At 35.6% G+C, this 14083-nt stretch overlaps 1 protein-coding gene across 1 annotated transcript; it reads left to right on the forward strand.

The window, feature by feature from the left end:
* Positions 1-829: 829 nt before the first annotated feature.
* Positions 830-13377, forward strand: LOC130047527 (ficolin-1-like). Its single transcript, XM_056142801.1, has 6 exons — positions 830-1736; positions 5286-5468; positions 7464-7564; positions 8981-9077; positions 9698-9865; positions 12455-13377. The coding sequence occupies exons 1-6, from the start codon at positions 1730-1732 to the stop codon at positions 12688-12690; spliced, it is 792 nt and encodes a 263-aa protein (XP_055998776.1). The 5' UTR covers positions 830-1729; the 3' UTR covers positions 12691-13377.
* The last annotated feature ends 706 nt before the right edge of the window (positions 13378-14083 follow it).

The raw sequence follows: 14083 nt of genomic DNA on the forward strand, positions 1-14083 counted from the left end.
AATGATTGATTGATTGTACCTTGTTTAACGTCTCTCTCGAGAATTTTTCACTAATATGTAGATGTCACCAATACCAGTAAAGTGCTTCAAATGTAAGCCTTTGCTCGGCACTTATGGTCATTGAGCAGTGATGGTTCTTTAGCATGCCACACATAATGCCGAGCGTTTGGCGATGGAACTGTCACTCTCTGTTTTAACGACTTAGGTATGTCGCGGCCAGGATTAGAACCCCGGCCTTCCTCAAGCGGGGCGAAAGATCTAACCTCTAGACCACTGCAGAATGCAAATTCCCCTGCTAAAATGTACATGAAAAATAACAGACCGACGGCCTAGTTTTTAGTATAATGTTCTTTGGGGGGGGGGGTATTTACCAATGACAATTTTACAGATAGCCCTCTTTCATGCACAGGATTACAAGTTACACTGGATACATAATGCATATATCCGTCTTTAGCTATGCAGCAACCAAACTGCCACGGGCTCAATTATTCATACTAAGTGTAACAAATGGTATCTCCGAACACTAATAAAGTATACTCACTGTTTCGCTTTATTGAATGTCGGCAATGCTACATAATCTTATGTTTAACAGATTGTCTATCCCAATCTGTTTTCAATTTAGAGATGCATTGTTATTTTAACTTTTTCGTAATTAGAAAAATCCCAAGGGTTCTCAATATTGACATCATCAAGACACAGGCAAACGCAAATGTGATTTCGCACCCTTTAAAAATATTCAGATAGGTAATTAAACACTGGGTCGTTTTGTCAATAGTTAGGAAAGAATCCACGATTGCACATCAGAATATGGCGAGCAGGGTATCTACTTTGGTAGTGTATGCATACATCGTTTGCAATGTCTACGATGCGAGTGGACTGCACAATGTACAGTGGGGGACACAACTGACTGGCAGTCTGATCGACGTGGTTGCTGGGGTCAGTTTCCTGGACTGCATAAAGGAGTGTCAGTCTCGGAAACGATGTTTATCAGTCAATTACAGAAGAGGAACCTTGTTTTGTGAATTGAATTCCCTAGCATTGAATTCTGATAATACCAATGTAGAATCAACATCTGTATATTCAGGTATACAGTCGTGGGAAAAGGTAAATAGCCTAAATGTAATTTCAAAATAATTCATTAAAATGCATAATATCGGTATCAGGTGTCCTCCAGAAATGATATTTTGCAATGTACATATAAATGTATGGCATTATGTGGATGTATATAGGTTAGTATATAACGATAGGGAAATCATCATTATATCCGGTACACAAAGTGTACGAAGGAACTAAACCGGACGGTTTATTTTGTCATGTGACTAAGAAGGAAAATGTCCTATCCTATCGATGCAAAGGTGAAGATAGCGAATGATGATCAGTTCGGTAAAACCAATAAAGAATGCAAAACAGAGTAGTTTAACACACCAGAGATAGAATAACGTGCAATATAGCTCATATATGATTTTTAGAAAAGAACTTATCTGGCCGTTTTATTTGTTGAGATGCACAACCTAGTATATTGATCAAATTAAGAATATTGTCATTAGTGGGAACACATTATGAGAGTAAGTATTGATTTGGTATAAATAACTTTGATATAAATCTTAATAACTTTCAAAACGTTTGTGTTTTGTAGATTTTGGAGGATCCATGTGTTAACACGCCATGTGGTGATCAACAGAAATGTAGCCCCTCATTTGATGAAGAAGTTAATAGGTATTCATGTCAGATGATAGGTTAGTTCAGAAAAATACATAAACTCGTTCGTAAATAGTATGTGGAATTACGCTTTGTCCTCAGTAGGTATTGTCTGGTATTCATTTATATTCATACCGTAAACACATCTTATCCATATAACATAAGGGATTTCCAAGAACAACAGAGCAGTAGAATAATATACAAGTACACGTAGTACCAGGTACATGCCGGAAATCATAGCATATAGTCCTTGTACTTGAATGTTATATATAGTACTGTAAACAAGAAACTCAAGTTTATTTTCGGTAGTTATTATTCTGCATGATTCATTAATGCTGTTTTCATTATTTGGATTTCATAATTAATTCATGATCGTCATTACTGAATACATTTTGATGATTGTTTTGTCCCATGGCAGACGGTGTTTGCGTGGATAGTGTTAAAACAAGGGCACCCCTATCCAATTCAGAAGCGCGTGTGCCCACCCCTGGCTTCAGTGGCTGCTCTTATTCTCTTTAGCATTGGCCCCATCAAGGTGTTTATTGACCTTTGAGGGATATTATTCCACTCTTAAACAAGGGCTTGTGTGAGTTGAGCGGCGTCATATTGGACGTTGAGGCGATCCCTAACCCTCCAGTCCAGCTCGTCTCACAAATGGCCTATTGGGGATCAATCTGGACTCTATGGTCGCCGATTAAGAACTGTGACGTTGTTTTGAGCGAGAAAATAACAACAAACCCCACCAACATTGGGCCTCGTGTTGCCCTGCTACAACGTAAAGTTACGTTGATGGATAAGAGGAAGGGCGTGTAGTATCACGACCTGATCCAGATGTTACTACTGTGAGATTGCAATGGATAACCGAGAGTTATATTTCCACTCCTTGACATATCCATGACGATAATATAGCTGATCCTCCCCCAAACTTGTCATTTACCGTTACGTAAGCGTCAGAATAGCGCTCAACATGACGTAGATAGATACGTCGTTCATATGACCTGTGAAGCGAGACTCGTTAGTGAATAGCACGCGTCTCCAATGTGTGAAACGAAACCGATTAGGTACATGTGCAAGTACCCACTGCATTCAACATTGGTGTCGCCTCTGTGTAAGTGGCAGACCAACATAGGGACGCCGTGGTCTTAAATGACAACTTACCATGCTGTCTCTGTTGCCGTCTGAAATCAGTTACGGAGGTGTAAGAGACATACGCCTCTATCTTGACACCGCAACGTAACGCTCGGGTGTCCTCTTCTGGGACGGTTACCTAATCTCCTTTAGGTTCTGGGATGCCCAGTTGGGAATATTCCTGCAATATCAGAGCAGTGACTCTACCCCAATTGACTTATTCTATCGCGGTATTTCACTGTACAATTGCTTCGGAAAGAACTATTATGTAGCTGATCTGTACTATGCCAATGTTTAATTCGTAATGATTTACCAGCATCAAGTACCTCTTCTGCACGATTTCTTGAAAAATCTGCTGAAAGAATGTAGCTTCGAGTTGGGTCATGATCGGCTGAATTTTAACTGAAAAACAAAAACATACTCACAGTGCACGGAAGTATATCAGTGTCAAATGTAGTTAAATTTTGTCCATGTGTTTAAATGTTATCTTACAAAAATCGAACTTGTGTTAATTTTTTCCACTATTATAGTATATATAAGTTACAAATTTGAGCATTTTATAAAATCAGGTTTACACGTAAACTCCAAGAAATGTTCGATGTGTAAAACTAAAAGAATTTTAATTAATACAAGAGTGATAATGTTGAATTCTAAGGAAAGGGCAAGATTTGGAGTCTAGGATGATGTTTTGTTTAGTTCTAAACAGCATTCCTTGAAGGCAAATAGTGATGACTTATATTTGTTAAAATTTTATCCACAGTTTAGTGAATTAGTGCAGGAACCTTGAGAGAATTCTTTATTATGAAAATCCTTAATTGAACTTAAATACAAAAACTGATGAGACAGTGAAACAAAAGCGTATTAAAGGTTGTCCATAGAAAGCTATATGATACCAAACATTAAAAAAAAACAATACAAACTATTTTACTTCACCATGCGAGATAAATCAAACAATAATTTTTGCGCTTTAAAAAATCGAACTTGGTACCCAATGATAGTATCAAAGAAGAGATAATTGCCTACAATTAATGTTCCTGTGTTGTGGACTTTGACATTTGGGCGGGACAACATGAATCATACAGTGTTTTCAAATTTTCATTATCAACTCTTGGAAACAGAACATCTAACACAGAGACTGTGTGTATAGAAATAATATGTTGGCCGCATATACTGAAACTGCAATTTCTAGCTAGATTCTGTACCACAATACGGGACTTTCGAGATTCGGATCTACTCTGACTTTTATCGTGCGTTGAACGTAATTTGTAGGACATGTCACTTCTGAATTACAATAACAACTAAGTAAACAAACATGGAATATTTAAATTGCTACCAATTCCCTGCATTTAAATGTTATCTTTGAAAGAAAGGAATCACTACAAACAGTTTATAGGAAAATACAATTAATAAAATTATGCGAGTCGGCGCAGGAATTAAATCTAGGGAATATCTTGAAGATATCGGTAAAACTTCACGCCTTGCATCCAATGATATGCGTCTAAATGCTCCTTTTCCCTTCCATCTAATTTACACCCAGGTACTAAGCACCAATAACGACTTGGAACATCATCGTGGGACTGCTCATAGCTCTTTACGGACCATCTGTTAGCGAAACACCATATATATCGAAGTCAATTTGTCCTATAATTGGTTATTATCATGTGCCCGCGGTGTATAAACGTCAAATATAATCAGTCGTTCCGGCATATCCCGAAAGTTCCGTATTTCTTGCCATGAATAGAGATACTGGTATATCTCATGAAATTTAACCCATGTGATATTAGATTGTTTTCTTTTATTCACACGATAACACATATTTCAAATACATCAAGTTCATAACAATGTCCTATATGAAGAAGGTCTTGATTATCTAAACGATTCACTGTCTACAAGGCCATCTTCCGTCCATCCATCCCACTGCGTATCGGGATAATAACATTGACAACAAACAATATATTTATATCATAAATTCACATATACCTGGAGCAAAAGTGGCTTATTTTGATAATAGGTTAAATGATTTATACACAGGAAACGGTGAATGTTCATGGAGTTCTCGTTGAGAACCAGGGATATTTTTTTGAAATACCAAAGGGATTTCTTTCCTGTCGTGTTTCATTTAGATTGTCTTCTTGCATAATAGTTTAGAGGCACAATAGAAGACAAAGAGGTTATCATGTCAAAGCAGTTATAACTATTGTTGGTCTATAATTGTATAAAGAACTGCATTGATCCATCTTCATGTTATACCTATTATAAAAGTCTTTAAACATTGGTCGCTTCCTAGCACAATACCGAAAAAGAATGTCGGCTCCTTAAACGCAATTAATGGTCACCTTAAAATACAAAAGACAAAATTGTGTATGATTCTTTCAATCTGTTCAAAGTCTGTTTAAAAACGATTCATTCAATAGATTATATCAATATTTATTTCGGGGTTCTCATTCTAATTGTCATAGACTGCGGACCAGTGGATACATCAAACAACCCAGGCCTCGTTGAAGTAATAGGTGTTGGTTACCCAACAATAGGAGTTGGATCCAAGAGAGGGTTTCGTTGTGAGGGTTTCCTAAACAACAAAATTATTGGCTACATCCAGTGTCTTCCTGATGGTGTTTGGTCCACCCAAAAACTGCAATGCGGTAATGTATCATTGAACCATCAATAGATTGAGAAATAGTCTGGAATGTATGTGATAATGGTATCAAGTAGTTTGTAACAGAGGTGTTCTAGACTATATTATACAATGTATATACATCAAACAAGTAGTTTTATCACAAGTGCAAGTCACAAACTTTCTGATCTGAGATACGACCCAAATCTTATAACAGTGTTGTACTTACATGTATCTGTAGAGAGTTTAGTTCTTATGCCTGATGGCAATCATCGTCGGTAGCTTCTAACACAGAGTTAATGCATAAATATCTACTGATGTTACTCCAACAAGTTAGAGATAAGGTTAACATATATACCTTACTAGTAGTCCCGGTTGAAGTTTCTTCGGAACACAATTTGAGTGAAACTATTCATTAACAAATAATTTTCAGGAACTTGCGTGTTGTCAGGAGGAAAATCAGTCAATGGAAAACATTAAATCCATTCCAATCTGCATGCATCAGTGTTTGTTAATTAAATCCATGATTGTGTAAGCCTTTAAACAGAATTTGTTTTCATTCCAAGCCATAACCATTTTGCAGACTTTTTTTTTCAAAAACAGCAATAATATATAATATGTTCTTGCAGTATCACATTGCATATCATCTACATATAAGACAGAAGGCAATACAATGTCAATATATCTTATCCTTGTTAAAACATTTCCTCGGCGCTTGTAGTATTTCTAATATTGTAAAAATGATCAAGAATAAAAGGAAAAACAAGAAGAAAAAAACAACAACGAGTAATCAATTTAATAAACCTCGTTTATAGTGGTTAAACACTAATATTTTTACCTAATTAAATAGCTTTATCTGATTAGGACATTGTTTCTCGATATGTCAGTTTTTGTTTTCGGAATAAAAATTTTATTGTTGGAAAAAATGGCATTTTAACAGCCCCACCTCAAGGTTTTCTTTATATGTAATTAATACCTTTTTCACAACCATGGAATCAAATGCATTATATCCACATAATGACGCAAAGTAAATGTCGCATGCATAGTAATCGAAATATCAATTTTATTTTGACGAAACATCTCAATTCCGTTTCGTAGTTTAACATATGAGGTAGACGACCTATACCCTGAACGTCTGTTTTCAAATAGGTATGTGCGTCTTAATAACGATTTTTTTTATTAGTGATGGTCATTCGTTAATGACAAAGTTTTGAATGTCTTTTACCCCACTTTGGTCTTTACAGTGCATTTTCGGCAGCGATAATTTTTTTTTTTTTACAATCGATGCTAGAGGTTTAGCGGCGGCAAGTTAAAATCATCTCGCCGTGAACCTCTAGCATGCTGGAACACCATTGATGCATACAGAAACAAATTAGAATATTTATCTGACCGCAGACGTTTTGTTTTCAATATTGCTGAATTAATTCAGTTACCAAGATGCCCAACAATCTTTAGATTTAAAAAGTGATCGACAGGTTTAGAAAACGCGAGGTCCTATCAGTTTTACAAAAATGCAAGAAGTATCTAACACAATTTCATAATTGGAAATAAAAGTGTCCCGATTATGTCATTCGTGAATGAGATGGTGTGCCATTGATCATCACAGCCGGGTGTGCTCTGGTATCTTTAAGATTCCTTCACAGGTCCCGTATGCGGTAATAATAACCCCCCTGCGTACCAAATCCCCCTTACAACCCGTTACAAAACACTCACATCTATGAATTGGTTTTTTTTTGTTTCGTGTGCAGCACATATATTAATTATATTCATCACATAACATAGCAGTAGAAGTGCATATTGCTGACATCTCTCTCGTAGTTACACTGAACAGGTTTTGTATCCATGGGGCATTCTGTGTTAAATCAAGGACATATGTTGCTTGAATTGAAAACGCAGGCCTCCCAACATTTGTGACTATATGCAGACGTTATCAGTCTGTACGATGGCTTCTTCAAATTATCGTCAGGGTTATTAAATTATTTGGATATAAAAGAATACGACTTCTGTTTTATTTTTACTGCAGTTTGTGATTGTCGCGGATTTTCCTCCATGATGGATGGCACTACCACCATTAATGATATACCCAACATCCCCTACACTGTGACACTTTCCCATAAATGGCTGGTAAGAAGTTTACAATTCCTAATTGTTGAAACTTTGTAACGATTCAATTACCACAAACTGTCTGCATTCAGAAACTGTGTAGGCGCTTTCAAAATCAATGTTTATATATTGAAAACGTTTAGAAAGGATTGCCCTGAACTTTGGAGTAATGTATGTTTTGGAAGTGTATTTCTAATTTCTACAGTGACGGAGAATTACGAAATTAAAAAGAAAAACTTGGGTTACACCGTTTGTCATTGAGCTGCAGTGTTCCAAACATGACCTTTTTGCACTTCAAATCAATTCAATTAAACTTGGATTGTCTGCTGATGTCAAGAAAACATAAGCAACAAAAATCAATCATTACAAAAAGTAGATATATAATCATAACTTCTAACACTACATATAAACAAAAAGTTACTACTAGTAATGGGAATGAATACTGACATGTTTGCACGTGATATACAGAAAAATTCATGATATCAAATTTGAGAGTTTAAAAACAGGTATGAAGTCTAATGACAATTTCTGAAATTGCGCATAATTTTCAAGGTCTTGTCTTAAGATTTAAAATGGAACTTTAAAAGGTGGGTGTTAGAGGCCAAATCTTTCAATTATTGGCGAACAAACTGATTTTTTAAACAAAATTTAAAGTAAATCAATTCACGCCGTGTTTTAAGAATCGGTGATCTGTTTGGGGAAATAGAACATCAACAGAATTAATAAATTACAACATCTTTGTCAGTTCCAAGTCTCAACTACTTGTATCAAAAATCTGAAATACACGTAAAGGAATATAAAAATAGACGGAACAGAAACTGTAATATTACACAAATTTAGAAGTTTTTGATTAATAAATCCTTCTGCCATGAAATATAATCCCTTCAAAACCCCTTCAAAATTTAAATGGACACGTTTTGTTTTCAGCTGGATAGGGTTCTGTAATATACATATGTATGTGTAATATGTCTACACCAATGGGATCAGTACTGAACCAGTAAATACTAAGTTGTAGCATTCTGCGCAGTTGTCCTCAAAAGCTCAGGAGCTAACTTCCTTAATGTGTAACATTTTAAATGCTACAGCAAGGTCTAAACTTACATGTATGTTATTCCGTAACTGGGATATAAACACGTAATTAGCTGGATTACAAGCACATATAACCTTATATGATACCACTCGTCATATAACTTGCTTTAACTTAGATTATTTGCCATTTTAATAAATCTGATGTGTCTTTTATCAATTTCACTAAATGCACTTTCCCATTATAGATTTGTAAATCCCACCACGATCCTTTGGATTTACTTCTTTAGAGAAAACTAGATGCAATGAAACAAGAAAAAGTACATCAATTCAGCATCACCCAGCGGAAACCCTTATTTTATAACGTATACTAATCAATGATATCAAACATGTGTTTTTCTGTCTAATAAGATTATCCAGCGAAGATGTGGTGGAACAGAAAGTTTTTCTCGAACTTGGGAGGAATATAAAACAGGATTCGGTTCATATGATTCAGACTTTTGGATAGGTAAGATATATTTTATTGCAAGGCTAATAACTATCGCAATAATAAGAAATCATCATGTAATAAATACAAACACGATATCAGAACACAAATTTGCTAAAGGGTCACATATAAACATGGGGATATCGAATACATTGAAGTTTACCAACTGGTGCCTATCTACCCGCAAACTTCACCAAAGCAGCATCATTGTGTTTATATATCATTTAAAGTTGTTTTACTGTAATCGTAATCAATAAGAAGGCGATAAATTCTTGATATACGGATGTATATCTAATTGCTGTTATAAAATTTAGAAATTCATTTCAAAATTAAGGATTATCTCCCTCATGCATAGCTCTTATCCTTGAACGAATTTGGCTCCACTTTTTTGACACGCTGTTTTTGGCTATATTCAGCTCTAAGACTTCATAGTTATTTCGGATTTCAAACATTTCGGTTGAGCATCACTGAAGAGACATTATTTGTCGAAATGCGCATCTGGTGCATCAAAATTGGTACCGTATAAGTTTTAATGTTGCATCAGTGAATTACCTAGTTGAGATGGGGTGTACCGGTTTCAGTTGATATTATGATGATGATGATCATCAACATTATCATTATTATTATTATTATCATTGTAGGAAACGAAATCATATACAAGCTCACTTCCGGTGGCTTCACATTACTACGTGTGGAGATGATGGATTACGATGGACGAATGTATTATGCACAGAACACTGATTTCCAAATTCAGAGTGAAAATGAAAACTACAAGCTACAACTTCATGGCGATTACTCAGGCAACTTTTGTAATAATTAAATATACATTGATTTCTAAACATATTTTTTAATGATGAAAGCATTTTTTGAAAGAAATTAAGGTAATTCCCCATACCACGTCAAATAACGTTAGAAACGTTATTCACGAGTCACAGACATTACCACACATTCAATGAACCCTGTGAAATTTTGCTGAATATTGTTGACCATCTTCCTGTCCATTAGGACCGATTGTTCGAAAGCAAACAGCAAAAATCTAAAATTAAAAGCAACAACATACGAATCGCAAAATTACAAACAAGCCGGTTATATACAAAAACGTCCGGGAGAGGGAATGCTTATTGTTAGGTCTATAGCTCGCGGAGTCTAAACTCGTCATACACATTGTGCTACGATTTAGCTGTTTAGTATTCCCGTGGTATCTTTGTAAATATTACATAGTATGATGTTAAATCGCCATTTATATTGTGTGATTGTGGATCATTAATGGTAGGTAGTAATATCGAATATCCTACATACAAAAAAAGAAATTGTTTGCGATACATGTACTGAGAGTCACATATTATTGTTCTGTTTTCCTGATAAATTTAATATCTAAATCTGAAAGAATACGATTGTCGTCATAACCTTAAAATATACGCACACTCTAAAGCTATAGGGCATTATACCCCCCTCCCTCTACGAAATAGAGTTTTTGATATTTATTTACACGACAAAAATCGCTTCCGAGGCCTTCCGAATCCATGATGAATATGCATTGATATATGTGCATATCCCTGATGTGTCTAATGATTTTAGGGCGGTCAACTAGATCATACATTGATATGGGGCTCACGGCGGGTGTGACCGGTCAACAGGGGATGCTTACTCCTCCTAGGCACCTGATCCCACCTCTGGTGTGTCCAGGGGTCCGTGTTTGCCCAACTATCTATTTTGTATTGCTTGTAGGAGTTATGAGATTGATCACTGTTCGTTATCTTCACCTTGCATTGACAGATTTGTAACATTTATCTCGACTAGGTGTCATTTAAGTTCTTGTACATATATATGGATGGCCATTCCAATTGTTAGACCGATCTTGGCACATTGTTTTAACTACGGATAACTCCGTTTATCTGATCAGAACATAGGGCTCACAACGGGTGTTACCGGTCGGCAGGGGATGTTTACTCCTCCTAGGCCCCTTGATGCCATCTCTGGTGTGTCTAGGGGTCGCTATTTGCCCAACTATCTATTTTGCATTGCTTATAGGAGTTATGAGATTGATCACTGTTCGTTATCTCCACCTTCCATTCAATATATACGCAGCACTACATACATGTATGTCGTTAACTGACATAGCATGACTGTATGTTAAAAACTAAAAGGAATTAAAAAGTTCCCAAGGGGAAGAAGAATGCAAAAGTCGGGTGTTTGAAAATATTCGAATTTCCCAAAATGTGTATTGTGACACCAGCCTAGGCTAAAATTCCCTTACTGGGCGTTAACAAATGTAAAAATCATTCCGACCTACATAACTTTATGTTTGTTTCAACGATCTGACGACATAATATATTTTTCCATCTATTGTGACGTAATGTCAGTATTCATAAGGCATAGTCTATGGAGTAGTCTGACATTTCGAGTCTATAGAAAGTAAATCACTATCTGATTGGACTATATATTTATCATTCCACAATGCAAAACAGGAATTCATCATATATATCATCGGTCATTGATACCGTCTTTCCCATAGCCATAGGCACGGCATTGCCTTGCTCCTATTAGTAAGCCCCAGGATACAGTTTTAATTTTCCAAACTTCAAGTACGATCCCTGAGCTTACGGCAATAAATAAAAATAGTTTTTAGTTATCTAAAGCATTAATGTTTTAACCTGTGTTTCAAACACCACCCTGTAATATTTCTTGAATTAGTAATTTGGTAATGTAAATGATGAACTAAATATGTTAGGAGGGATAGGAATGTTAAACACCGTTTTCAAATATGCTTTTTTCAAGGTTCTTAACATAGAGGGGGTCATTAGGGTCTCATATTGTCCGCTGCCTCATCTACTTTTTTATGTCAAATGATTGCTGGAGTGTAAAGGTAAAACATATTTAAATGTTTCAAAAATCTGTAGGTTTTAGAAGTCACAATTTTTCGGATATGATAGGTTATGAAGTCAAAATTTGAGCTAATAAACGGGCATTTTATCGCTTTGAAATCAACAGCATGGTTCAGTAGATAAAAAGTTATTAAAAACGGTCTCATACGACCCAATATCTTCAATTCATACAACAGAAACATATTTCCACTATTTAGATAAAGACAATCCCTCAAAATCTGTGTTTATTGACACTTTGTGTTTTAAGTGATGTGCTCTATTTTTAGAAAAGGCTATACTCTGGGAAAGTACGGTAACACATTTTGTCATGAATTTCGTTAATATATATCCTGAACAAAATACGTCCAAATTTGGATAGAAATCTGTCTGGTTTTCAATATCAAGATGTGGTATGAGGAATTACCTTAATACAAATCAAATCTGACATCATGTGAAATGTACCATAACTACCAATGCATCGTCAATTAAGTCTTTTTAAGAACATCTCATTCTATGTCTTTCTTTTATAATTAGCTAACAAGATTTCCTATCACAATGACATGCCTTTCACGACAATGGATAGAGATAATGACGATTTTTTTCTCAACTGTGCGAACATCTTCAATAGCGGCTGGTGGTTCAAGTCATGCCACACGGCGAATCTCAACGGTTTGAGTAATGTGCAGTCGCACAATGGGATAACTTGGAAGAATTCCGAAGGTAAACACCATCCTATGAAGTTTGCAAGGATGATGATCAGGCAACCTTGATACGTATACATACATCTACTAATGATTTTTCTACATACCAATTTTATACACACATATATGTATACATCCTTACGTAGGTAGAAACACTTGTTTTTATTGTTTAAAATACCACTTGAAAATCCTTGGAAAACCCTTTGAAAACCATGTATTACTGTTCATTATCTTCACTTTTCATTAAGAGGTTCAACACCACATCCATATGCTTAGTACACTTAGATACCTGAATTGAAGAGCATGTTTGCGTATGTTCAATTTCTAAACTCGTGGCAGTCAGAGGTAATTGCTATTTTTTATGAACACGTCTAGTTCATTTAGAATAATTTGTCAGTAACAAAGTTATTTTATTTAACACAAATCTCATCCATATTTTGCTTACACTATAAAGAACACCCATCATTGATTGTTTAATCTAAAAGTGTTCTCACGAGTAGAAATTAAGATCACAAACCCTATACCATTTTCAAGGGTATCATTATGCATTCTTTTAACAAAAGTTAAGTTAAATCGTCTCATTTTAAAATAAAAGTGCTGATTTGATAATTACACATTGAGCACTATCGATAATGTATGTTTTTGCATAGCCGAAATAACAAAGGATAATATTTCAGTGAAAATTATATATCTACCAAGATGCAACATGTAAATGAAACACTCTTTTTAAAACTGAAATGAATAAATAAGTTCAAAGAAATTATGTTCGGAAGATTTGTTGTTATTTGGGTCTTTTAAAGACATGTCAATCTTAACACAAACGGACAGCGTGGCTTTGAAGTATCTATTTTAACACTTAATTTCCCGCTGTATCATTTTGAAAATGCTCTTGTAAACTCTAGACATTTATTGTCAGTCATCATCTGACGTGTTTTATACCGAATGTTAGGCCATTCCTGGTACACTGGCTTTGACTACAGATTAATGCGTTTACCTAACCAGGATATAGGCAGGGCTAACGACGGATGTTATCGGTGAACAGGGGGGATACTTATTCCTCCTAAGCACCTGATCCCACCTCTGGTATATCAAGGGGTCTACTTACGAGTTATGAGATTGATCACTGGTCGTTATCTTCATCTTTCATCTATCTTTTGAGAGTTTCTCTAAACTAAAGTCCAAAATGTATCTTGTTCACAAAGAGCTTGTATATACACAAAAAGAAAATAAAAGTTAACAAAACAGGTTGGAAAATTTGAATTCCATGGTGAAAGTGGCGAATCCACTGCACAGGTCCTTTTTGATATGGGATATTACCACGTAGACCAATCTCAGAAATCCTATAAAAGATGCAGAATTAAGAGCTGGGTCAACGCTGATCCTTTGCCACCCTAGAGGTGGAATCAAATGCTTCGGAGGAGGAAGCATCCCTTCTCGACCAGTTACATCCGCCTTCAACCCC

The sequence above is a fragment of the Ostrea edulis genome, chromosome 7 (genome assembly GCF_947568905.1).
Source record: "Ostrea edulis chromosome 7, xbOstEdul1.1, whole genome shotgun sequence".
In the NCBI taxonomy this organism is placed as follows: domain Eukaryota; kingdom Metazoa; phylum Mollusca; class Bivalvia; order Ostreida; family Ostreidae; genus Ostrea; species Ostrea edulis.

Excerpts from the sequence above, each read along its gene's own strand:
- LOC130047527 (XM_056142801.1), top strand. Across the intron at positions 5,469-7,463 it reads CACCCAAAAACTGCAATGCG|TTTGTGATTGTCGCGGATTT; the intron begins GTAATGTATCAT and ends TTTTTACTGCAG. Across the intron at positions 7,565-8,980 it reads CACTTTCCCATAAATGGCTG|ATTATCCAGCGAAGATGTGG; the intron begins GTAAGAAGTTTA and ends CTGTCTAATAAG.